This window comes from Microtus pennsylvanicus, chromosome 1, assembly GCF_037038515.1.
Source record: "Microtus pennsylvanicus isolate mMicPen1 chromosome 1, mMicPen1.hap1, whole genome shotgun sequence".
Classification (NCBI taxonomy): domain Eukaryota; kingdom Metazoa; phylum Chordata; class Mammalia; order Rodentia; family Cricetidae; genus Microtus; species Microtus pennsylvanicus.
The window spans coordinates 184,895,020-184,922,983 of NC_134579.1; the positions used below are offsets into that span (position 1 = coordinate 184,895,020).

The following is a 27,964-nucleotide window of genomic DNA, read 5'->3' on the forward strand; positions in this document are numbered from 1 at the left end:
AGTTTAGTGACTAAACGTTCAGCTGACCTATAAAGCTGGCAATCAGAACTCATCACTTTCCTGACATTTTCCCTAAGAAAGAATTCCTCCTTTTCAAGTCTTTAATATGTTAGGTGGATATCTATACAACCCTGGACATATTTAGACACCATGCAAGAAGGATATGCATATAACAATGCACATACTTACACACCATGCAAGGAGGATATGCACACAACATTGCTCATATTTACCCAACATGCTAGCAGGATACATAGATAACAGTGTACATACACAACATGTTTGGAGGATATGCAAGCGACACTGTACATCTTTACTCAACAAGTTAGGAGGACACATATATAATAGTGTACACACACAACATATTAGAAGGATATGTATACAATGCTGCACATATTTATACAACACATTAGAAGAACACATATACAACACTGCATGTATTTACATAACCTGAGTATTTTTAGTATATTTATTTCTAGACTTTAATTTTTCTCATGTCTTTTGATATTACAAATGAGACTGCTAGTGTCTCAAAGTCGTCTCTTGTGGCCTGTTTTCCCATCATTTCCCATGATGACAAAATTCTAGGGTGGAAAATTCATAACCTGTTCTCCTCATGATTCAAAAACATTATAATTAAAAAGAAATGTCATCAGAGAAGCTTCCTTCTGCAGCAGATGAGAGCAAATATGGCAACCCAATCAGATATTACACAGAGAATGAGAGACCTTGCAACACAGCCCTCAACACCCTTCTGCTTAGGGGTCAAGGAACCCAACAGCAGAAGAGGCAGAAAGTGTTCAAGAGTCAATGGAATGGAGGACAAAAAGAAAACAAAACAAGGCCCTCTAAATCAACAGGATCGATGGGACTGCACCAGATGGGGTCCTAAAGCTAAGGGAGTGGATACACCCCCGTTCCTAACCCAGAAGCTGTCTCCAGTTAATATAAATTGGTTTTTTATTCTATCTTATTTTTTATTTTTATTTTACAACTATATAGATACATATTCTCTTTCTTTACCCTACACGTTCTTTGTGTATAAATTACAGTTTCCAGTTTAGTGTTTTATGGGATCCCTGTGTGTACCAAAGACTGGGTATCCATCTATATATGTTTCTTATGCCATTTCTTGGGCTCTTTACCTTCTGGTTGTTTGTTTTGGCCTATTCTTATGTGTAAGTTTTTGTTTTATCCATTTAATTTTATTTATTATTATTCCTTAGAAGTCTGTTTGTTTTCTAGTGAGAGACAAAAAGGAGTGGATCTGGACAGGAGGGGAAGTAGGGAGAAATTGGGAGGAGTAGAGGGAGGGGAATTGAAAGGAATATATATATATATATATATATATATATATATATATATATACATATATATGTGTGTGTGTGTATTAAATATTTATAATATGTAAAATATTTATTTATATATACAATGTTCTGTCTGTGTGTATGCCTGCAGGCCAGAAGAGGGCACCAGACCTCATTACAGATGATTGTGAGTTGCTGGGAATTGAACTCAGGACCTTTGGAAGAGCAGACAATGCTCTTAACCGCTGAGCCCCAAAAGGAGTATATATTATGTGAGGGAAAAAAAGCTATTTTAAATAAAATAAAATTTGAAAAATTATGCCCAATTTAAAAAAGAAAATGCTCGAGCAACACATTTTCTCCATTTTGTTTTTTTATTCTTTTTAACTGAAAGAATTACATTAAAACGTTAATTTTTAATTTTTTAAGCCAGAAAGTTTAGGTTGGACGAACTCCTAAAAAAAGTAGAATTTCTGTTTCTAATTTTTTCCCTATCTCTTATATACTTAAGGAAAAGTGAACACTTGACATTGTTTTTCATAGTCACTAACTGAAAAGTCTAGCTGAAATATACCTGATGCATCTTCAGAGCAGTGAAAAGAATAATCCTATGAGCACCAGAAATATTTGTAAGACAGACAGTAAAATGAATAACTTACTCCATTCGGTCACTCATCTATTTTTAAAAGATGGGCAGATTTATATTACACATCATGTGTAGATTTCAATATAATCAGAGTGTCACCTCCCACCCATGTAAACCATACACACCATCCGGATAGGTCACTGTGGTGGGATTTTCTTAATAGTAAATTCTGAGACCACTTGGCCTTTGAATCCATTGTGGAAATAGTGCGTGTTTCCACTCTAGTTTTTCAGCAACGAATGCTATTTTACATTTGCAAATGGGCTTTCAAATCTATTTGCTATTAACTTTTAAGAATATTTCTCTCCAGCCGGGCGGTGGTGGCGCACGCCTTTAATCCCAGCACTCGGGAGGCAGAGACAGGCGGATCTCTGTGAGTTCGAGACCAGCCTGGTCTACAGAGCTAGTTCCAGGACAGGCTCTAAAGCCACAGAGAAACCCTATCTCGAAAAACCAAAAAAAAAAAAAAAAAAGAATATTTCTCTCCATTTTAAATTTAAAAAGCTTACAAAGCTATGAACTTTGGTAGAACAAATGAAAACACTGGCGCCTAACAGGTTGTTCGTGTTAACCACGACCATGCTCAGAACTTTATTAAAATTACGTGTTCCTGACTTGATGTCACTTAGAGATACTATCATTTTCCCCAGGAAATAGTCTAAACTCTAAAATTAAGTGCAATTTTTTTGTGGCTTTCTTTCTCTGAATTAATGAAAAACAAAACCACCAATCAGATTAATTTTTGAAAACAGGAGCACAGACAATGCACACAAAGAGGCACGTGGGAAGAGCAAGAGGGCCAGCAAGGACACTGCTCAGGCATGCAGCAGATGTGACAAGGGATCTCCCGGGGTACCAGGTTCCTGATGGGTTGATAGTTTCTTCACAGCTAATCTACCCCAAAGACAAAAGATAGCCGGGCTCTGGTCCAGAGTATTTTCTTTTTCATTTCTAGAAAGGCATTTATTTTTATGGGTGTGGGTGCTTTATCTGCATGTATGTCTATTCAAAACATGTGTTCAGTGCTCTAAGAAGCCAGAAGGAATGTGTGTGCTTCTGTATGTATCTGTGCATGTGTGTGTGTGTAACAATAATTAACAACAAAAAACAGGACGTGAATTTGAGACGTGAATGGAAGGAGTTGGAGTAACGAAAGAGAAAGGGGAAAATGATGTAGTTATTTTAAAAATAAAATGTCAAAAAAATTGGTTTTTCTTTACAATTTTCAGGGTAGATGTATTATCTATCTATCATCTATCTATCTATCTATCTATCTATCTATCTATCTATCTATCCTTTGTTTTTATTAGATGTATTATATACTCATAAATTGTTGTTCTTCTTGCTGCTGTTAATTTTTAATTTATTTTTGTTGAGAGAATCTCACTAAGTAGCCGATGACTGCCTGATATAAACCAAATAGGCCAAGTTGGCCTTGAAGTTATGGTGATTTTCCAGCCTGTGCTCGCCAAGTGTTGAGATTAGAGCTACATACCACCATACCAACCTAAGCTATTGAATATTTTAAAATATTAGTTCTGTATAATACAAACTCTTTTTTTAATTCAAGACAGGGTTCTTTGTGTAGCTGTGGTTGTCTTGGAACTTCCTTTAAAGACCAAGGTGGCCTCTAACTCAGAGCTCTGCCTGCTTCTCCCTCCCCAGTGCTGGGATTAACAGTGTGTGCTGCTACCACCACACAGCTTCTGTATTAGCCAAACTTATTGCTCCTTTTTCTGCATTGGATTATCAGTTCTCTCTAGTTTCTCACAATTCTTTACTGCGTTATTATGATTCAGGTTCAATTTTTAATACTAAAAGAGGAGTTTTATTGAAAGCAAGTCAAAATATCAACCACGTCCTAGAGAATTATATTCCTAAATTTGCAGTTATGGAAACCCATAGCTTCATACAGAATAATAACAGTGTCCTTCCACTTATGTTAAGATGCTGACAGTATGCACATTACATGCTAATTCAACATTCTAAAAGAGGTTATCAACAATTTGAATCAAGTTCAAGCAAGTTATCTAAAGTGAGGAAGTTGATTGCATCCATTATTAAAAACCATAATCCACCAATCTGCAGTTTTAAAATGGCCTCTAATTATTTGAGGTCAATTTGGAAAAGTTTCCAATCAACTAGTCTAAGCTGCTAGCCCTTTCCTATTCTGACATTTAATTAGTGTTTAAATACGTTTATGGCATAAGAATGAACCTCTCTGAAGCGCCTTTCTCCTCTCCAAACCCCAGCATTTTAGGAGAAAAACAAATGGCAGCGGAGGAGTATCTAAGTGTGTGTCTGTCCATAGCTTTCAGCGATGGCTTGGCAGGTCTGAGCTATGACACCACCCTCTGTCTCCAGACTTTACCAGGAATGTGAATTATCTCTTTTAAGGAAGTACTGGTGACAGGTCAAGGTCATCCCGTGAAACAAGTGAATTCCGAAGAGTGAAAATGCTGGAGTTATTTCTAAGCGGTCATGGCAAGAATATGCAGCTAGAACTAAATGTTGACTAACTGGCACTCTAGTCTGGCAGCCACTCAGCGTCTACCTATGTTTGATCAGGAAGTAGACCGCAGGGACAGACATATGGATTCCATTAAGGCTGCTGAAGAAATGAAGGCTGCACATGCAAACAGTGTTCTCTCAATATTAAAGCCGGTAGAGAGCCGGGAGAGTGTGAACAAGTCCTTCTGAAGTTCAGTGTCTTTCATGTTTCATGAGCAATACATTGCGCATGGGGGGAAAATCTACTTATGAAGGAGCCCTGTACATTCATATTCATGAGACTCAAGGAAAAGGAAACATTAGATGAAGAATATTCCTGGGATGTGGTGCTTATTGTGGGAACTGACACAGAACTTGAGGAATAGTTTAAATAAAAAGATATGAAAACTCAGCGAAAACCCTTGTTAACTTTACACTTCAATTTTGTAATTAATATTCGAGCTCTTAAGTTCAGTTGCAGTTACGATTTCAATACGTCCAACTGAAGTCCAAGAGGTCCACATCAGTCAAACGTGATACATTCTTGAGCTGCTAAGTAGCGCCCATTGTGTGATGTTTAATGTAATTGTTTAATCATTTATCATAATGGCTACATACAGACAAAGTAGAAAGAGATTTCCTTTAGAGTTTCTGCTTGACTACATTAAATCATTTAATTCTTGTTAGAACACTAGACTAGTACCCTCACACTGGAGATCAACAGGGTTACAGTCATTAGAATCGCAGTGACCAAGTTGAAGCGTTTCAGCTAAACAGGTTTCCCAGTTATGTACACAAATAGCCATTTGAATGAAGAAATCATACATTGTCACTTATCCCAGTAAAACAGTCAAAAAAACTTAATACACACCAGTTTACAAATTTTATTTCTAAGTAACTACAGACTCACACAGAATCTCAGCTTTGGATTTTTTTTTTTTTGTAAAATATAAGGTGACCTATAAATTCACATTGCAAGAAACAAAAAAAAAAAACAGCCCCACCTGCACACGCCACTCACCACATACAAGTCCTCTGATACTTTTCCGAATTGCAGGCAGTGCTGCAACCATTTTGATTAAATATTAAAGCAAAAACATGCACCTCAAATTTAAATTCAATTACCAATTCAACAAATGTTTGTTGTACATAATCAGACTTCCATCTTGTACTTGTTCTTGGAATATAGTGATATACGAGACTACTGAATCACAGAACTAAACTTGACTAAACAGGTAAGTTAAAAAAATACATATGAATGCATATTGTCTAACAAAAATAAATATAAAAGATCCCTGGAAATTAGAATGTCTTACAGCAGAGACATCCGGACTTCTAGAGAATCATGCTCTTTTGACTTATATGTGAAGGACATTAGGAAAGCTGGATCCCACTTTCCCAGTACTCCTAGCAGAGGATGTGGACATGAAGATGAAGGCAGGGTTTTAGTAATGGAGAACACAGGCTGTGTCCATAGGGATGCCACAGAGGATCCAACAGATTCCAATCTTTCTGGCTATCCTCGGTTGACACTATCTGAAAAATGACATGGTTTTGCTTCCCTGAGCATCAGGGGCAGCCTTCTGTGAAAGCTAGCAAGATTTCACACACACACACACACACACACACACACACACACACACACACACACACTCCTGCCAGAGATTCACCTATGGACTCAGCATTGCTTCTACCCATGCTCATATAGTTCTCATTACTTTGTTACCTTAAAAAAAATCAATGAACTACTCACGAGCCCATATATGTATGTATGTACACATATATAAGATATATATATATGTGTGTGCGTGTGTGTAACACACATACAAACACACACACGTGTGCGCACACACACACATATAACAGCAAAGCCCACACATTTCAAATATGTAATAAACAGTGAGGCCCACCTATCTCAACATAGAATTTAATTACTCTTTTATGAAAGTGTACACTTGCTTAACTAGCTAGTCTTTTACTAGTAGGCTTCTTTATATCCCTTCACAAGCACCATGGTTATATCATTTTGTCTAGTTATTAAGTCTTCAAGATCCCGTGTCTAAAAAATTTTATTTCCATTCTGAAAGATTCTAGACAAAAAGGCAACTATATTTCCACGGTGTTAGTTTAGCTGCACTCAGTCAATAAGGCAATGTTACTTTACTAAAGTGTGCTTTTTTCATAGGTAGAAAAATGTCAAAATTCAGAGCAAGAAATGGATTAGATCTTGCTAGAAATATTAAATCACAAAAAACCCTTAATTTTACCCCCAATAAATTTCTATCTGCAATTTAAGTCTACTTTAGTATTTATGGTTTTTTTCCCCTCATCACTGCATATGATGATTTATGTGGTTCAAAGGCAAGGTAAAACATGTTCATTTTAGGGACTAGCCACGGCAATTTTCTAGATTTACAATGGGAACAGAAAACACAGAGGCTCTTTCAGGAGCCTCTAGGGAAGTCCATTAGTGAGGACAACACTGCACTTTATAATTGACACGAGAAGACAGTGGCTAACATGTGTAACATGTAAAGTATGCCAGGGCTCATTCACACACGCTGTGTGCATAACAGCTCCTTCATCTGTGGTAGCTGTGTTCCAGGATCCTTGGTAAATGACTAAAGCCACAAATAATAACAAATTCTGCAGCTACTACTTCTTCCATATGTGCAAACCTATGATAAAGTCTAATATCGATATGAAACGACAAAATATAAGAAGTGAATAGAACAACGACATTTGCACTTCGAAGCCACTAATTAATCAAAGTCGGGTTTCTTGAACACACACATAACAATACAGCAACAGGTGGTTACTGAGTTACTTGACAGGTGGGTAGTATATTCACCACAAATGCTGTGGACAAAGGGGCGCTCGGGTCCTGGGACAAGTAGAGTAAGATAGGGAAACTTTCATTATGCTACTGCCAGTGGCATACAAAATTTAACATTTATGAATTTTTTATTTCTGGAATTTTTCATTTAATATTTTCTGTCTATGGTTTGCTACAGATATCTTTAATCATGGAAGAAAAAAAAATCCTAGATGAGGAAGAAGTAGTCTATATGTCCCCCAAATCCTCAAAATAATAAGGGATAAGCACTTTGCTACGCTCCTTTGGCGAATGGAGCTTTTGTAATTTGCCTTGAAGCCATCAGACAAGATCAAGATCTAACCTCAGATAGACTAAGACCAAAGTCCTTCTCATCCTTAGTATGCCACTTTGTCAACCAGAGGTCCTGAGTGCCTCAGGATGCACGAGAACACGGGAATGACCACAAACGGAAGGAAGCCTTCTTAGCACCCTCTGGGCGGCTAGCAAAAGTCACATGCAAAGATGGAATTCCGCGATCTATAACCCTCCCTGGAGCAGAAATACCAGATAATATTTGCTATCCTGCTTTTATTGGTATCCAAAGGGGACGAAGTGACCCCAAAACAATTTACGAAAGCAGTGAATGAGGAGGAAATTCTGTCTTGCAATCGCTTCAGCTCTTTTTTCCTTTCATTGTTTTCCTATCTAAAGAACTTTCTAATTGGGCGGTGGGGGCACACGTTTTTAATCCCAGCACTCAGGAGGCAGAGGCAGGGGGATTTCTGTGAGTTCAAGGCCAGCTAGGTCTACAGAATGAGTTCCAGGATAGTTAGGGCTGTTACACTAAGAAACCCTGTCTCAGAAAGACAAACAAAAAAACAAAAAACAAAAACAAAAAAACCTTTCTAACAGCCTGCTATGGATACTTTTTACATTCTTAGCATCTGCTTTAAATCTAGAAAAGCAGAGGTAACAACAGACTGCTAAATGTCTTTTGCGGCTAACTTCCAGAAGTTTCAACTCGAACTCCTGATTTACAAGCCAATTCTTAAAACAAAAACAAACAAAAACAAAAAAACAAAAAACCCCAAGAAACAAAAAGCCCGCTAGCACACTAGATGCTTCTGCATATATTTTTCTTTTTTTTCCACTAGCATTGTTTACTTATTTTTTTATTATCCTGAGGAATCTTAGTATCTGAATGGAAATCAGTCGTTTTTTTTTCCCCATCTGTGAAGTTTCTTTATTAGTCCCATGAGTCAAGGGGAAACTCTTTATTGCTTGCACAAATCAAGAGAAAAACAAATGCTAATTGAGCAGATTGATAGAGGGAGAAAAAGATGAAAGGCGAGATGCCAACATAAACAGAATATGGCTATTCATTGTTACCCCCAGTGAATCAGCTACGCTCACAAATGTGCATCAAATACTAACTATGGCAACAGAGCTCCCAGCGGAACAAACCTCTGTGGAGGCTCAGGCAGGCGTGCAGATAGCTAGTCCTTCTCCGCTAGAACAGACAAAGCAGTAGCCTCTCCCTTGTTGGACCATTCAGTTTTTAAAGGACAACACAAAGAGAGGTCTAGGAGCCTGCTCCAAATACTCATTCAAAGGTGACAATACATTCCTTCTTATCAAACCAGCTAAGTCATGGCAGCCAGGGTCAGCAGGCAGTGTTCTGCTTGCTAGCCTTCACAGAAATAATTTCCCAATGTTAGCTGAATCAAAGAGAAAAATTAAAACGCCTTCCTTCGAGTGATGAAATCGCGGGGCTGTTCTCCCCCTCCTGTGCTCCTGCGGTGCTAAACTAGCTTTGTTCCTTTTACATCAGAACCAAATGCAAATGAAGCGCTCACCTGAGTGTGTAGACTCATCAGAGCTGAACCTGTTTGATCTGTCTATCACACAGAGTGATGGAGGTTTCCAAGTAAAGTGACTTGTACTTTGAGCTGCTCTGGCTGATTTTTTCCAAATGGAGTAATGGGCGGCATAAGGCCTCTCAGACCCTAAATCCAAGGCTAAGCTGCTCTAAGGTTTCTAAGCCCATCTTATCATCATAACAAGGTTCCTTTAGTTAGACGCTAGTGATGGGATGAAAGCTCCCATTTCTCTTAAAGACACCCAAGTGTTCAGAGAACTTGGGGGTTCACTGGGTCCCAGTACAAATACCTTGTAAAAGAAACATCACACTTTATTGGCCTAAAGCCGGGAGCAAAACTCTTTCATTTTGGAAAGGAGTAGAGAATGAAGCTAAAAACATAAACAAAATAAAAAAGCAAACTCTTACCTTTTGTAGCAATTCGTACACACTGGGTTTTAGTTTCCTGGTTGAGTGAAATCAAAAGAAAATGATCAATATATAGACAATATTTTCTGACCTCTAAATTATTATTATACTTCTTATCACGACACTCCAAGGGTTAACAATAAGATTATGACTAAAGAACTATAATAACCAGGGAATTTCTTTCTCAATATATAGTCTTAGACAGTATTTTAAAAATTTGAAGGAGGTTTCTAGTAATTGCTAGAGATGTCTGTATCTGTTTCACTTTGTCATAAAGCAAACTGGTGTGGCAGAGACAAGTTGGATGGCCTGCTATTTCCATGTTTGTTGCTTCTTGAGCTTCCAGAAAGAGATACGGATCTGCAAAGCTAATATAATCAGAATCGTATACAAATCTAATTTTCATCTGACAGCTCCAGACTTGAAACAAACCAGAACATGATATATTCTCCCTTGGATCTCGGCACGACTAAACAGCTAAACGGTAGTTGTTAAGAAAGATTATCAAGACATCACATAGCAGTTTAGATGTAATTTATCTGCTCTTTCTTTCCTGGAAATTTAGCTGTCAGCAACTAAATTTTTTTTCCTACCTCTTATTACCAAGGTAGATAGAGAAAGTAGAAATGTAAGGGGAAGCAGCAAGAACGGTTAGTGCTGTGGGATGTAAAGAAACACAAGGCCCTCAGGCTGTCTTGGGCTCTGCTCCCTTCTCAGACACCTACTTCAGTCTCGGTCATTCTCTGCTTGCCTTAGCTTTCTTTCTTCCCTTTCTTCCTTTCCCCCACACCCTCTTTCCTTCCTGACAAGGTCTTGTGACTTAGTTCTCCTCCATGAGTTTTCCCATGTGTTCCAAACCCTACAGGACAAAGGCTTTATAGTGGTGGGTTTCTCTTGTCACAGCCACCTGGGCTAGCTGTTGCTTAGGTCACACTGGACAACATAGTTTAGGAAGAGATTAGGGTATATCATAGTTGGACAGGGCTCAGCACACCTATCCCTTCCTTCTGCCTCAGGGTATGGACAGACTGTTGTCCCTGGAATCCTAATAAATTGCTTTTGTGCAATTCTGGATCTACCCAATGTTGTTCTCTCTGTTCTGTTTGTTTACTTGTGTTAGCCAGGGTTCACATACTAGGAACATGAGCTTTTATGAAAGAGAGGTTATCTTTAAGAGGTATTTATAACTCTATCTTCAATGGCTTTATACTTTGATAAATAATAGACCAAATTTATATAATTCCTTCTCGAGCATTTACTTTGAAAGTCTGAAAAATATAGAACTAGGAGAAGAAATGTGTTCTTCTGTTTCTTCTCTGTGGCCGACCTTCAGAATTGGCTGCAGGAGACTTTCATGAGCCAATGTAGACCCCAAAGGATGTTGATCTCCTAAAAGCAGTCATTGTTGAGTCTCTGCAGGCGTTACCAGCCTCTGCTGGTGTGAGGCTCATCAATGTCAAAACTCTTTGTGAATGATATAATTGCCAGTACTCACATTCCATAGCTCTCAACCTTCCCAGTGCTGCGACCCTTTAATACAGCTTCTTATGTTGTTGTGACCCTCAACCATAAAATTATTTTCATTGCTACTTCATAACTGTAATTTTGCTATTGCTATGAGTTATAATGCAAATATCTGTGGTTTCTGACGGTCTTAGGTTACTCCTGTGAAAGGGTCATTTGATTGCCAAAGGGATCGTGACCCACAGGTTGAAAACCACTGTTAAATTTGACCAAATAGTAGTGTAGTTAAAGAATGTCAGAGAAAATCCCCTGTAAGTACACACATTCATAGGCACTCCTGCCACACAACAGAGGGATTAACAGGAGTTGATTTAAAAACTATTACCTCTTTGAAGTTGAAAACTCAAACCTGGAACTGCCTCCTACCTGTGTGATATTTGTGTTTAGGGGTGGGTTACCAACTTTTCTCATGTCTCTGTTTTGAAAAACTTAATTAGACAAGTACTTTTGAAAATGTGTGTAGTATATGTGTATGTTCTGAGGGTTCATTAATCTTGAATGTCATTTTGATGGGATTTATCACCATGGAAACAAACCTTTGGGCATGTCTATAAGGTATTATCTATAAATTAATTGAAGCAGAAAGACGTACCCTAAATATAGATCGCATTATTTGATGGGCTGAGGGTCTCACGCTAGAGAGAGAGGTTGGGAAGAACACCAGGATATTTTGCTCCCTGCTCCCTGAATAAGGACCCATGTGACCAGTCGCTTTCTACTCTTGCCACCATGCCTTGCACTCCATGGACTTAACTCTCACTGTGAACTGAAATAAACCCTTTATCACTTCAATTGCTTCTTGCTAGGCATTTTTGCCAGAGCCAGTTAAATAACTAATACAATTTGGTGTGGACTCTAAAGAATCGAGTTATATAGGGGGAAAATGCGCAGGGAAAACATCTTCAACTATGGATAGCCTCTGCATGGAGACTACCTATTTAGAGGATCTCTGGCATTTTTCGTTGTCCTATACTGTACAATGGCCACACTGGTAGGCAGAAAAATACAGCTTGCGTGTCAAATCAATATTCATATTGTCATGGCCCCTGTAGAAATACAAATTGGTTGTTTCCCAATTAAACTCTCCTAAGAGCTAATATGACTCATACAACTGCTTGTCACATACTTCATATCGGCTCCCAGATGCCACCAATTATACAAAACCAAACCACTTCTCATGCAGCTACAAGTCCATCAAAATGCCAGTGTTCATCTGGATAGGAAATTGTTAAAAGTTTCTCTTCTCAACATGCTTTTCTATCCTGCCTGCCTTTGTCCAAACTAGAAATAAATAAATAAAAACAACATTAAGTCGCCGGGAAGAAAAGTCTTTCAAAGGTAACCAGCGTGAGAGCAAAAGGCTAGGTTGTTTCTCTCCACGTGCCCTGCTGTGATTTCCGCTTCAATATTCATTTGGGATCAGCAGCAGTGCTCCCCAACAACTGTGTCCAAAATAGGAAAAGGAGGGGCAGTCGGGGCCAGGGCCAGCCAACTTCTGTAATGGCTCAGCACCCAGCCTTCGGCAGGCAGTCTTCTGTTTAGGGTCTGTCAGCTGGACCACGGGCGTCCCATTACTTTGTAATCAGAGGATTGTTACTTGTTATTTACTATTTGGCTTGTACCCCCTGAAAAGCTTATAAAGGTTTATTAGCCCGCTGCGGAACGCATATTCTGTTTATCCTGAAGTAAATTTAATCTTTTGAAGCGGCCACTACTGAGCAAGAGAGGCAGAACAATGGCGGGAATTTACTGGGGGTGAAGTCCCGGTGGCAGCACACCCACCTTTTCAAATCACTTCCCTCACAGTTGCACTGTGGGCATTCCTGAAGACGGAGCAAGTTGCAGTAGTTACTAGGAAACGGAGATCCTGTGAAATGCTGCTGGCTTGCAGCCTGGGGCCTTCAGTCAACGTGCACGTGGCTGGCAACGGGAGAGACACTATACACCGATTTTTCCCCTAATCTAATCTCTCTCTCTCTCTCTCTCTCTCTCTCTCTCTCTCTCTCTCTCTCTCTCTCTCTCTCTCTCTCTCCCTCCCTCCCTCCCTCCCTCCCTCTTCAATTTTCCTTAGCAAACGCTACCGAGTGTTTATAAAATATAGCCATAGCTTTACGAACGATAGAGGGAAAATAGAGGGAAAATCAAATCTCAACGGCATCTCACCTTCTCCACACTGCTCATGGCTTGGAAGTAGATGTTGTATCCTTTGCGAGGAGCCAGTGGAGGGTTCCAAAAGCCTTTATAGGTCCGGTTGTCACCCACGGTGAAAGGGGCAGGCTCAGGAAGATTCCCAGGGGGGAGTTCTGCAGCAAAGTAATAGGGTGCACCCCCACTCAGGGCGTTCTGGTATGTGACGGGTACCTGGTAGCACTCCATGGCCCCGGCTTCTCGCTTGGTCCGATGCGGATGCAGTTGCTCGACGACAATTTGGTAAGCACTTTGGGGAAAGGAAAGAAATGCTTGCAATTAGAAAACCATCAAGACATTGAGATTTGGGAGAAGGAACAAGGGGTTCAGCGTGGGTACGCTGTGTCTCCATGTATATGTAACCGGCATGCATCCCGTTTGCCATAAAACAGCTTCTCATGGGCTCTGCTGCCCCCAACGCTGACTTTACCATAAAGTCGTAATCACCATAAAGCAGTTCACATTTGCAGAGACTGAAAACTAAGGCCCGCTAATGAGGACCCTGGCGTTAACCATAGTCGTGTCCTATTTTTCAGTGGAAAAGTTAACATTTTTTTGCGAGATTACATCAGGGAAGGCCCAGCTCCAAGGCCCACCAGAATGATGGCCTCCGGGAGGCACTGGAAGCTGTTGGAGGCAGTTGTCACAGGCTTGGGGCCTCAAAGCACTGACAGGCTTCTCCACCTCCTGACCTGGCCTCCATCTCCACTGCCTCACAGCTATGCAGATCCAAAGTACAAGTGACATGCGACAAGGCGGGCACAGATGGACAGAAATCTGTCCCTACCACAGAAATAGACTGCCTCCTTCTTCTGGGCTTGTTAATAATGAAATGTTACAAATTGGAGAGACAGATGGCATGTGGCCTATTAAAACTCCAATCTGAACCACAAACCCTTTTCTTTAAACACCTTAGAACTTTCCTCCAACCGCTGTTATTTTAGAGGGGTAATAAAAGAAAGAAGACCCTGCAAATTTAAAATAACGATCTCTGGATCACTAATAACTCTGCACTGTCAAGTTCTCAAACTCATATGTCAATAGCATCCTTCCTTAGTGGAAAATGTCTCATGGAAAAAAATTAGATTAAGACTACCTATGAAACTTGCTATTATTATTAATATGTTACGCGTACTTTTAATGGCAGAATATTAATATAGTTTAGAATTTCTGAAAACTGAAGGAAAATGAATTGTGGTGGTTTGTTTAAATTCAGTATGAATAAGCTGTGTGTGGGGCTCCATGCAAAATCTTGAGACCCTTAGGTAAGTGTGCTCCATCTGGGTCTCCCAGAGGGGGGAAGACAGCCAACAGATCTGTAGTAGGGAAGAAGACTCTTTGTTAAAAGTCTCCCAGAGAGACTAAGAGAGAAAAACAAAGTTTGCTTCTAAGAAAGTGAAAAAAATTCAGATCTAGAGCAAAATTCCAATTTAAATATAAGCTGCTATACTTAGAAGCAAAGACCCCAGAGCCTCAAAGAAAGGATTGCATTTAAGTTAAAACTACAGTTTTATTTTCCTCCTAAATATTGAAGTCCTCCCCTGCCTGTGTTTTAATCAAAATATTGCTAAAATTTAAAAAAAGGCTGTTATTATTTATTTCTTTCTCTTTTGAGAGGGGACAAACATCATATTAATGGCAGAAACTGAGATTTGACCAAGTAACCAAGGCTGAAATCTCTGTGATTTCTTATTGTAGACATTGCACCATCCACTACACTTTGCCAGGTTGGGTCACCAAGCTTGAAGGAATGCTACTGACAGGAAGCCTGCCCTCTGTCTCATCTAGGGAATGACATTTGTCAGTTTCAAATTTAGGAAATAGCAAGCAAAGCCCCACAGACACAAAGAAAAATAGAGCAAAGTTGATATGTGCTTGCTAGGCGGACCTAGTCCTTATTTTAAGTTTATTATTCATATTTATGTTAAATGCTTCTTACTATGTATAAATCCACACACGCACACAAATTAATAGATGTATCATACTCTCCAGACAAATGTAACCTTATGCTCTTACCCTAATGAACAATAATGACAGTTATCTATCTTGGTTAATAGCCTAAACTAACCTTTGAAAACAAAATTCTTAATTATCCCATACACCTAAAAAAATCTAGTATATATCAAATCTCAACCCATTCCATTAAGTTGATATATTTAACATTTCATTTTCATGTTTTTCCATTTCAGTTAAATATAGGAAATATGCAAGACAGCCTGTAGCTCTCCAGATTTATTTGGAGCAAAGCAAACTGTTACAGAGGGAGAGAAGGAAAGACAAAAAGGTACAGTCTACACTTTAGAAACCTTGAGTGTGGGTCCATCTGAGATTAAAATCAACAGCTTCAAACAAGCTGTAAAATTTGGCATATCCCATTTAAAGAGAAAGTTTAGAATAGGGCTGATTCTATAAGATATAGAAAATCAGAAAATTTCCCACTTTTGCATAGGGATGTTTTATTAACATGGACTTTAATCTTTAGTATATCTTTTACTAACTAGTAAATTTTATCAAAGAAATGAAGCACATCTTTGTTACTACTACTGAGAGACTAGGGGAAAGAGATCTGAGTTGCTAGTGGAGTCTATGTGTGTCTGACTTTCTTCCTTCTTGCATTATGAAGCAGATGTCTGGGACTGGGACCTCTCTCCACAATTCACATGTGCTGTGGTATTTGAAGATGGGCATCTATGGAAAGCAACGTGGCTTAGATGAGTGGTCTCAGCAAGTATTGATTTTGCCATCTCGGACTTCTCAGTGAGCTATGAAGAATACATGAATGTTCTTCGAGTCACCAAGGATTTGTCATGACAGCATAAAGCTGATTATATAAATATTTTTTTTCTTTAGAACGCTTGCCTCCAGGAATATTGCCTAGGTTCCTATTTGTGCAATGATCGGAATAAGGTGAGAAGTTAGGGGAGACAACAGGACCTCACTCCACCCCCTTTCACTCTGCTCTCTACCCTGCCAAGTGCAGCACCCACATTGCCTTGGACTTGGCTCGATGGCTGAGTAGTGTTCAAATTCAGCAGTGATTATTCCATGGGCCGATACAGGAGCCACTTAATTTTATATTGAAATGGAATATATTCAAATGGAATCATGGGCATCTAACTAGGCATGGTAGTATGAACAAATCACTTTTGATTTTTCTGGTGATGTCTTTACTTAGAATCTATCCAAAGCATTCTTTTTCTCTCATACAACAACGACCTCTTCTGCTTCAGAAGTTCTCAACACTATTTGAATAACGAAGATATCCTTAGTTAGCTTTCTTCCTAGGAATTTGAATCTGTTCATTCTTTCACTGACTTTATTCAACAATGAAGCATTGGGCACTGATACTGAGGTGAAAAATTACTCCTCACTATCAACTTTCTATTTGCTTTTCTGTTGTTGACATTGCCAAAATTCTTTCTGTTATTTAAATGCTTTGTGGCACTCAGAAGTATGATACACACATACATACACACACATAGACACAAACACCGACACACACACACCACTTACAAACTGTGACTTTCCTTGGTTGATGTCTACAAGAAAGCAACTCAAAAATACATTTCTCATCACCTTAACTCAGTTCCAGACTTCTTCTTCTTCCTAACATTTAAACCAAGTTCAAGGTGATTTCCTTTTTTCTCTTCTACGACATCACTGGAAATACATTTCTGGTATCCAAAATCTTTGTTCATGACTGCTGTAGTTTTGTTTCTTTGTTTCTTCTGCCAGCACATTAGGAAACTCAGTTGTCTTCCCAGGAAATGACACTGGTTAAAGTCTTTTGGGGGCACTTTACTGTCATTATGGAGCACAACCTTCAGTCAGTCCCCACCCCCACCCTGAAGCTAAACCCTTGTGTGTCTTTCTCTCCCTTTCTCCGGGTACAGGGAGAAGAGCTGTACATTATCTGTGCTGAACTGACTGCAACTGCAGTGAATTCATGAAAAGTGTTCACAAGCAGCCAAATGTGCATGGAAACAACCATATATCACTACAGTGAGAACCACCCTAGAGGTTCAGACCAAACTCCAAACAACTGCTGAGAAAGGGCAGAAATTCCTTCACTGGCCAGTCGGAGAAGATGTGCCTCAGACACATATCCCACTTAAAAAAAAATCTATTGGTGTTCTTTCTCACTTGACAAGTATAGTCAATTCAAATTAATCAAAGGGCAGAGAAATCAAATTAGGACTGGACTGACGGGTGACCGGAAATGGTTCTATGTTTCTGTTTATTAAATTTTTTAAATGATTGGATGGAATTTAATTCTAGCTAAGCCAAGTCCTCACTTCCTGTAATATTTTCTCATCTTTCAGCATGAGGTTTCTTTCCATTCTCTTCCTTCATTTTACAAGTCAGACTCCACACGTTGTCCTGGGATTAGTATTATATTGAATCCTTGTCCTTCTTCTTCTCTCTTGCTCTCACTATTTTTTTGATACATATTATTCATTTGAAGCTAGGGCCATACATACTGTCAAGCATCTTCTCAAACATCTTCACAGCATTAAGATACTTCTATCATGAATAATTCTCTGACTGTTTCCCTCGCCAGTGTACTCTTCTGGATCCAATGCATACATACTTTGAGGTGGAGGGAATATATGGAAAGTCACAATTACACTAATTCTCTTTAAATATAGTCAGTAATTCACCGATCTTATTCATGATGCCATAGCCTCATTGGTCAGAACCCTTAGGACTTGCCTCAGAAATTCTGGTACTTAAACAGGAAGACAGATCACTGTCTTAATAAAAGGTACTGCCTCCATGGTGAACGTTGTCCATAATGAACACAGTGTGATTACACTGTCATAAATACTGCATCTGACACGCCTCTTCCTTACTAGATTATGAGTTCACGAAAGGCAGCAGCTATCCCATTTTTAAGTTTAGTGTCTCCCACTCAGTCATTTATGAAATATCTGTTATATGCTGTGGAATATTTTTAAGTGGTGTGGTCTCCCCTGCTTTCCAGAGGCTAACTTCTAGGGAGACACACACACACACACACACACACACACACACACACAAATTCACTATTTGTAAAGATACGTTTTCTGGAGAAAGACAAAAAAGACAAAGAAGGGGCCAGAGAGGAAGCTCAGTAGTTAAGATCACTGGATGCTCTCACTGAGGAATTGGCTTTGATTCCCAGCACCCACATGGCAGCTCACAATCATCTATAACTCCAGTTCCTAGGAATTAGACATTTGATTGAGTTGGATGCTGACCTTTATGCTTAGAAAACAACACAGAGATATTACGTCCATCTATACTTCAGTTTTAACATATGTCTAGAAGTCTGGTCAGTTTGTCATGATGATAATTAAGACAACCAAGAAGCATTTGCTATCTTTACCATGTGGGGTGCAGCACACTTTCCATCAGTGGATGCCAGTGGCCACACTAATGCTGCCTGTGCACATGCGATGAGGGACCAGACCATCAGCATACACGGTTGGTGTGGATCACCTCTATATTGTGATCTGTGTTTCTGTTATACTCTCACTTAAATCATTAGACAATTTCTTCTTGATCTAAGAAAAATTCTGGTCCTCACTGTAGTTCATGACTACATCTTAATTTCGTCACTAAACATATGTGGTGCTTAGACTCAAAATTTGATGAATCCCCTCCCCATTGAAATTATGCTAGAATGGGTTCTTGACTACCTAAAATACAGAGTTTGTATTTGGAAAACCCTGCAATAAAATGTGCATCTATTTGTAATACCTAACCACAAACTCAGCATTTATACAAAGAAAACCCATATATTTATAATATTCTGCTACTTAGAAAAAAAATTAAGAGAAATTATGTGTTTTAAGAAACATGTCTTGTGAGACATGAGCACTTCAAGTCATGGCAATGACTGTCAAATGCCTAAAAGCACATTTGAATTTCTAGGCAAAGCAGGTATCAAGTTTACATCTTTCAGATGATTATAAAAGTTAAAAAAAAATATGTTGAAGAACCACACTTGCCAGGATAGAATTACACACATTGTTCATTAACAGCCCCGGGGAAGCTTGGTACACGACGAGAAACCGAAGAGACAGCTCATGCTGAGCGCCTCATTTAGGTTGTTTGTAAACTGAAGAGTGTGTTATTTCTTTCCTGAGTACCAAGATCTCTCAAAAATAATATTCACTGAAAATACTGATAAGGTAGGTAAAATATACAAAGTAACTGTATTTTTCGAAAAACACAGATGTTTTTGATTTATGATAACAAAAAATATTAGTCTTCCTTCAATAACCTTTAATACCAGAATTGGCATTTTGGGTAAATGACTCTGAGCTATGTCAGTTTAAGGGGTGGTCCCACCTCCCATCTTTCTAAGCTTCACACAGCCTAGTGTGAGGCATTTAGCGGTCCTTTCATTTCCACTGCAACCATGTTGCTATGGTCCACGAACACTTTGCCCTAGGAGCATCCCAGCCTCAGCCCGAACTCTGTTTCTACCAGAGTGAGCCCCCCCCCCCCCCAGAGGAGAGCTCAAGGCAATTGCTGCTGTAGTCCTGTGGCCACCCTCAGTTTTCAAGCTGCCAGTAAACAGTCTCTCTCCCTGGCCTCTATTATGGCTCTAGCTTTAGCTGCTGTCAATTTGCCCACATCCAACTTCAATGACCTCAATTACTTGATGTTCTAGGTAGAACATCCCATGTCCTATCATTTGCTTGCAATTTCTTGAAACACCCACCATCCCTTCCTTCTCCAAGTAAACCTCATTTCTTCCCCTCCTCAAAATGCCAGGTCTAACCCCAACCTTCTCTATGTGGCCATTGCCTTACCAGGGAGTCAGTCACACTCCAAACAGGCACACATGGAAGACTATTCCACGTATCTTGATAAACTCCTGGTATGAATGAATTGCTATGGAATCTGTACATTTATGGGAACCATTGCTAATTTAGTTTTTTCATAAGACTATACTAAAGGAAATGTATAAACTCCGAATATCTAGGATTTCTTAGTCACTATAACAGAAGATTTGGCATGGGAGTTGAACATTTGGAAGACCAGGAAAAAGAATGTCCATCTGTACTAGAGCTGGGACAAATGGACAGCAAAATGCACAGCAATAGAGGCTAACTGTATTACAGCAAAGGGAAGATGGTTCATTCGGGGTTGGTGGCAGAGGACACGTGGATGCTTTCGGGTTTAGCTAGAGGTTAAGAGAGCTGGCATTCGTGGGAAGACAAGGAGCTGAATGGCAGCAAAATTTACATCAGTAACAAAATTTCAGTAACTAAGCCTGAAGAAACTGAGCAGAAAGTAAAGTAGTTTAAAGAAAAGCTGAAAGGCATGCTGGAATCCAAGAAAAGATTTGTAGAACCAGACTGTACTCTCAGTGCTAGGAAAATTGATGCCACCAATTGAGACCATCACTTTAAAGTGATTAGGACACTGAACTAGACCACCTCATATCAGGCCCCAGTGTCTGCATGGATGGCTGGAGGGAGGAACGTGGTTAGGACACTGGATCTATCGACACCAGTGTCTGCATGGATGGCTGGAGGGAGGAACGTGGTTAGGACACTGGCCTAGACCACCTTGTGATCAAGTCCCAGTATCTGCTTGGATGGCTGGACGGAGGAACATGGTCAGAGGAAAAGAAGATGCCACCCAGCTTAAGGATCCCAAAAGCAAGGGAGTCAAAATTCAAACTCAGCAAAGGTCAAAGTGCTGCCTAACAGCACAAGTTTATCCCCCTGCCTACTGGCTCTACCTGCAGGTGCACTGTGCAAATGCAGCTGAACAAAGACTGCCTTGACTGGATTAACTTTTAGAAATCATATACTGGTCTTCCCTTTTAGCAACACTCATCAGCTTTATCAGATGCTCATGTTAAGTTATTTCTTACTCTAATCGTCTAGTAGATAGTCACTTTTGTGTTTGGGCATGCGAGTTGTGTGTGTGTGGGTCGCATATGTGCAAGTGTGCAACCATATACATGCAGCTGAAGGCCAGAAGAATTTGTTGAGCTTCATCAACTCTTACTCCCCACCTTCCTTTTTGAGATAGGCTCCCTCACAGACCCTACTGCTTGCCATTTCAGCGATGCTGGCTGACCAATGAGCTCCTGGGATGAGCCTTTCTGTACACCCCAGTGCTGGGATTATAGGCAAATGTGCTCATTCGTGACGTTCCCGGGGGCTGTTGGCCAATTCTTCAAACTCATGTCCTCTTGCCTGTGCAGTGGCCGGTCGTACCTACTGAGCCAACTCCCTGGCCCCTCAACTTGTTTTCTGGGCATTATCCATCTATACTATATAATTTGGAGTTCCTAGTCACTGGGCTCAATTCCTAGAAAGGTCAAATGTGTGACAAAGAAATATAATGAAGTACATTTCCACGCCAGGGAATGAGAAATAACTATTAAGGATTATTTTTGTATAATTATGATTTCAGACTATATCAATTCATAGTAATTAGAAATTATGTACACATAAAGGCAAACAGAACAGAAGAAAGATATTTAACCAAACATGTAGAAAACACACAAAATTCCTGAACACTGTCTATGAGCACAGGATCTACAGAGTGAAATAACCCTTGATATCCTAAGAAACCTGGGTAGAGGTACTTTTTACTGTTATGTGTTTCGGTATGGTCAGTGTATTTAGATTTATAATTGCAAGCAGGGTGATAGGTACTTAATAAGTAGTCAAAGTTTGCAGAAAAATTTTTGACAAAGTAGGCAAAGAGTTAATTATACAAGCTATGGAGCACAGTGTTACAATAATGATTATATAATAATAATAATAATAATAATAATAATAAGTGAAGTAAAGCTCAATTCCCCTAACATTTTTTAAAGATTTGAAATATTTTTTTTGAGATTTTATTTTATTTACTTAGTTTTATTTGTTTGAAAGTATGACTCTGTACTACATGCCTGTGTCTGTGGATGCCAGAGAGGGCATCTGATTCCCTAAGACTAGAATTACAGACATTTGTGAGCTGTATCTGGGAGCAAAATATGGGTGCTGGGGATGGAACCAGTTTCCTCCGCAAGAGCAGTCAGTTGTCTTAACTGCCAGGCCTCCTCTTCAGACAAACTCTAAAAGCCAAACCCAAGTACCTGGAGCCCACTTAAACACCAAGAACAAGATGGACACCTATGCAGCAAATTTTGTTACAGGTAGGGACACGCCAATGGCCACGATTACTTGTGAATAGAGAAGGACACCACGTCCAAGCGAGCAGGGCATTGCTTCTATCTCTTTGCAGCTGCAACCACAATGCCTCACAATCACTGATGCACAAACACCACTGTACACTGACTTGGAATTCTCGAGCAGCTCCTCTCTCCGAAGCATGCATGTTACAGCCTCCTTAGCCACCTCTCTTGCTCCACAATGTGGCAATGAGTCTGCTCAGTCTCAGCCAGATGGGAATTACAAGCTTTCTTTGTGACTCGTGTTCTTCTATCAACATATTTTTTAATTACAAAAAAAGTATTTGTACAACTTTGATGGAAAAAGACATTGGTTTCATGAGGTCAAGTGTGCTTGTTTTACATATAGAAAGAGATTGACCTGCCTTTAAGGGAATTCACAAGGAGCATGATAAAAGTCAGTTCTGCTGTCTGTTGGATCTTGATTTTGTGACTATCTGATTTTCTTATCAATACTGAAAACAAAATGCCCACATATCTGTTGATTTCAAATAGAAGCTTGTTGAAGTCTTGAAGATTCATGTAATTACAGTCCTTCAAATTTTAAAAGGCTGAGGTAATTTGACCTAATTTCTAAAATTGACATGGATCAGATTTTTTTAAAATATTAGCAGTAATATGAGAGGTAATATGAGAGATTTTAATATTAAAAAGATAAAGGAACTAGCAGGCTGAACTTTAATATTTATCATGGAATTTCCGATAATTTAAGAAGTGAAAGGCCACGGAGGCTTCATTTGCTATCACGCCTCCGCGTTTATTTCCTCAGAGCTTCCTACTGATTCAGTCACTCACATGAAATTATCCATTACAGACACATGGAGGTGGACAGGCGCGCCTTCCTTATCCTCTCCGACAAACACTGTCAAGGCCTTTCCAGCACAGACACCAACACAGGAAGTGAGGTGAGATGGGGATAAAGGAAAACGAAGAGAAAGAGCAATAGCCTTACACAGCCCAGAAAAGCCTTTAGAATTCCCGCTTTTAGCCATACATCTGTTTATAACTTCCTTCAAATCAAGAAGGAATAAACAAAAACAAAAGAAGAAAATCAAAGCATCCCTGACATCCACTGTGAAAGGAAAGGCTTCTAGGTGTGCTAGGCAACGGCTGGAGACATCTCTCCCACCGGCTGCCTTTCCTCTTAACTATGCCCCCGCTTACCTGATAGGGGCACCTTTGGCTTGTGCTGGTCGCAGTAATACTGTGATCGTGGTGGCAGTTTCATTCAGAGAGGCATCAACTCCTTCATAGTCAGGTAAAGTCGGAGCTGAAAAGAGACCCAACGAGGTGAAATGAAAGTTCAATCGATTCGTGGCGATATATGATAGGCTGCTATGAATAAATGATCCTACCTTAAGGGAAAATCAATTTAATTCCTAATTAACTTCAGTGATCCTTATTTTATGACACTGAACCTTAACTGTGGGCAGAAGAAGCTAGGAAGGCGAGGTTGCTGGATTTTTAAAAGCTGTCTGGGGACTTGTACTCATTGTATTCTGAACACTTTGTGAAGACCCATGGGTTTCAGCTTCCCAAGCTCTTTAAGCTGGTGAGCACGACGTGGGACAGTGGGACAAGGAGAGTCAGCCCTGGCTGGACAGTCACACATGAGACTGGGTCTGTGCATGGCAGAAGGGAGGTAATGGGCTGCCTACTGGCCCTCGCTGTTCATGCTTGGCAGGCAAAAGAAAGGCCCAGTATTCTTTTCTGGACTAGTTCCATGTGAGCACAAGAGAAACATGCTAATCAGCTGTGGTGCATTGGAAAGGAGATTACTTTTCAGTTACTAAGAACTGGTACATTAATTGGCAAATAGTTAAAAACATAAATTTTCAACATGTTGGATAGTGTTTGTGTTCTACAAGTTTTCCAACCTTGGGCTTAAAGAAATTTCAACTGCTTTTTACTATATGGATGGATGTATAAGGGGATGAGACCCATTGAAACAAGTAGATTATCATCTAACCTTGACAAGTCAGGTAATATGTAACAAAAAAAATCTTCATCCACTCATTAAAAACTTGCTATTTTCAAAGCATATGCCGAGTTTTATGAGCTGTGATAGAGCCATGAAGACAAAACACAGTCACTGACACAGAATCAAGATTAAGAATTAACCTTTTATGAAGCCAAGTAGTATAAACCAAAAATATACACACAGTAAACTTTCACATAATCAAAAGATGCAAACTTTTAAGCTCACAAAACATTTGCACACTTTTATACAAATTCTAATTATTCTGTTATTTTGTTTGCATAGGCGTTTTGCCTGGATGTTTGTTTGTGGACCACATGCATTCCTGGTGCCTGGGACTTCAGGAGATGGCATCAGATTCCAGGAATTGGAGTTAGATAGTTACGGAATGCCCTGTGGGTGCTGGGAATCAAAACCACATCCATGGTAAGAATAGCTAATGCTGTCAACTGCAGAACCATCACCCTGATCCTTTAAATTAATGCTTTCAATGCTGAGAAAAACAATGACTAGACAAAAGGGGTAGAGGCATGCGGTATCTCAAAATTTATACAGCATCACAGTAACCAGATGCTCCCAAAGCACAGCAGCAGAAGCTAAGCTTATAAAATACACGAAAATGTTTACTGCTTTCTAGTTGCAATGGGAAAATTGAAATCAAATAATTCAGAGGGAAAAGAAAGCCAGAAGGGTGTTTCTGTCTATAATTAGAAATTTTCTGTTCGACATCATGTTGAACAGGGTATCTAAGAATTCAAACTGTATGTACGTATATGTGTCTCTCTGTATATATATATGTGTGCATATATATACATATCAGAAAACATATTTGCTCAGTGTCTAATTTTAAAGATTATGTAGATTTAACAACAATTTCTATTGAAAATTTCAATTGTTGCTAATTCTAGAAGGGAAGAAGTTTGTCATGACATTCACTAAGTCTTATTTTCTAACAAAGTGATTTAATAAATATTTTAAATCAATGAATTCCATTAGTATATAAAATGACAGTTTAATATACTATCATTTCTTAATATAATGGATGATGTTAAAACATCATTTTACCAGAATATTAATATAAATCAAATCATATGCAAATGAATATATTGGAATTACTCTTATTCATGATATGAATTTTTAAAAGTTATATTTTATTTAATACATTTCCAAATAAAACAATTTATATACATATATCTTACTCTTGGTATAAATTTTTGATTCAGGACAATGTTAAAAATACATAATGTGGATCTCTGCACCTGCTTCCATCAATTACTGGATGAAGGTTCTAAGATGACAATAGTGTAGTCACAAGCCTGATTACAGGAGAAGGTCAGCTCAGGCACCCTTTCAACTATTGCTAGGAGTCTTCTGAGCTCTTGGAGTCCAGTCAAAGAGAGAGAGGAGGGATTATATGGGCAAGGGTGTGTATGTCAAGATCATGATGGGGAAACTCAGAGAAACAGCTGACCCAAGCTAGTGGGAGCTCATAGACTCTGTACTGACAGCTGGGGAGCCTACATGGGATCAAACTAAGCCCTCTGAATGTGGGTTACAATTGCATGGCTTGGTCTTTGGTGGGGTCCCTGTCAGTGTGACCGGGATGTATCCCTGGTGCATGACCTGGGTTTTTAGAACCCCTTCCCTATGGTAGGATACCATGCTCAGCCTTGATACAGGGAGGAGTGGCTTGGTCCTGCCTTAACTTGACATACAGTGGGAAGGGGAGCGAGGAGGAACTATGGTTGGTATATAGAACAAATAAAGAAAATTTTTAAAAAATGCAATGTGAATTGAGAGTGGCTGCTGTTATACACTAAATAGAATTGACAAGGATTCACCAAATAAAAATGTGTTTAATATACTATGTGGTTTACCTTCAAAAGACCATTTTCAAATTTAACTCTATAGTTACAAATGGCTCATATTTTTATAGTGTTAAATATGATGAACTATTTTATTAACTGGAGTAGACTTAGGGAGCATCGTGATGCTAACATCAGCAGGAACCTAATCAGGTTGAATGGGCGATTTGACTGAAGGAGAATTATTACTCGTAAACGATCTAGTCAAATGCAAATTATAAAAGTAAATGTAGTAGAAAGTGAAATTTAGTTATATTTATTTATCAATTCAAGAGTTTCTTGCGTGTTCTAATTCTGAAAATTAGAGGCATTTGTGTGAGATGTTTGTGTGAGCAGGAAAGGAAGGTCGGCGTTTGTTTAAAATTAGCATAATGTTAGGGAAAAGGGGGCAGGCAAGGTGTGAGGTATTCCAATATGAGAGTGAAAGATACCAGGACTTGTTAGACACCATCCACTGTAGCATACAACTGACGTCATACTTAGCACCTCATTGAGAGCACAAGAAAGGTCCATGATCATTTACAGTGAACTTGGAAAGATTTGAAGTAAAGAAGCCATGTAACCTTTTAAGACTACTGTCATTTTTGTGACTGCCTGAAAAGTGTTTGGATTAGAACGTATCACCAGGAATGATTTGTTCTCAAATGGTTGAATAAACTGCCCTTGACCTCACGTAGTGACGTGATGACTCAGTAGGCTACACGATAACACAGCACCTATTTGAGGGTCTAGAATATGCTATTGCAAATCAGGAGCATGGACTGCTCAGCTTCTATGTTACTCATTTGCTTACCTGAGATATTTGTGGTCACATTGATGGCTGTGGCAGGCCCAAAGCCTTTGACAGTGCTGGCTCTTATGAAAAACTGGTAGGTAGTTCCAGGGTGGAGATGCATAAATACATGGTGTGTACTATTCCATAAATTTGATACAGTCTGTGGAGGTCCAGCCACTGGAACTGCGGGGTCAAATGATCTTATGCTGCTATAGCTCACCTAGTGTGGAAAATATATTTCCCATTATATATCAACTGAAGGCCATAATAAAGCGTAAGCAAGCCCTTTCTAAACAACATAGCACTCAAGAGCCTCAAGTCCTTATTACTTTCCTCTTCTTTTTCTTTTATTTTGGCATGGCTATTTTTGGCATCTCTCATCTATCATCTATCTATCTATCTATCTATCTATCTATCTATCTATCTATCTATCTATCCCTCTCTCTATATATCTATCTATCATCTATCTCTATTTATTTTAGATTGGCACTGCTATTTCTGTTATTTCTCATCCCCTTATCTATCATCTGTCTGTCTGTCATTTGTCATTTAAGCTATCTCACTATCTCTATCATCTATGATCTACCTAATGATATATGTAGCTGTATATCTAATTTGTCAAATACTTGTATCTTTAAAAATCTATCAATAAATTGATATACTTAAATATGCATACTACATACAAAATTTCTTATTATATAATTTAATGCATGTGAAAACAGAAGGTCTTCATCAAAAGTATATTATTCTTCTCCTCTTTTTGGTCTAAGGAACACAGAAAATTCTAGTAACATTAGCAGCACAGGCTTGTGATCTGAGCTACTTGGGAGAGGAATACAAGTTCAAGGTCAGCCGGAGTTACAGAGTGATTTCATGGCCATTTTGTATTAACTT

The 27,964-nt window shown here is 39.2% G+C and overlaps 1 protein-coding gene across 11 annotated transcripts in view; it reads right to left on the reverse strand.

Annotated features, from left to right (window-relative positions):
• Positions 1 to 27,964, reverse strand: part of Ptprk (protein tyrosine phosphatase receptor type K) — a 527,882-nt gene that overhangs the window by 89,676 nt on the left and 410,242 nt on the right. For all 11 annotated transcript variants that reach the window (XM_075946829.1, XM_075946790.1, XM_075946757.1 and 8 more), the window contains exons 10-13: positions 27,089 to 27,290; positions 23,617 to 23,722; positions 13,236 to 13,509; positions 9,549 to 9,585 (exon numbers count right to left, since the gene is read on the reverse strand). In XM_075946829.1, coding sequence (XP_075802944.1) covers positions 9,549 to 9,585; positions 13,236 to 13,509; positions 23,617 to 23,722; positions 27,089 to 27,290 — 619 coding nt within the window. The remainder of the gene's footprint in view (positions 1 to 9,548; positions 9,586 to 13,235; positions 13,510 to 23,616; positions 23,723 to 27,088; positions 27,291 to 27,964) is intronic.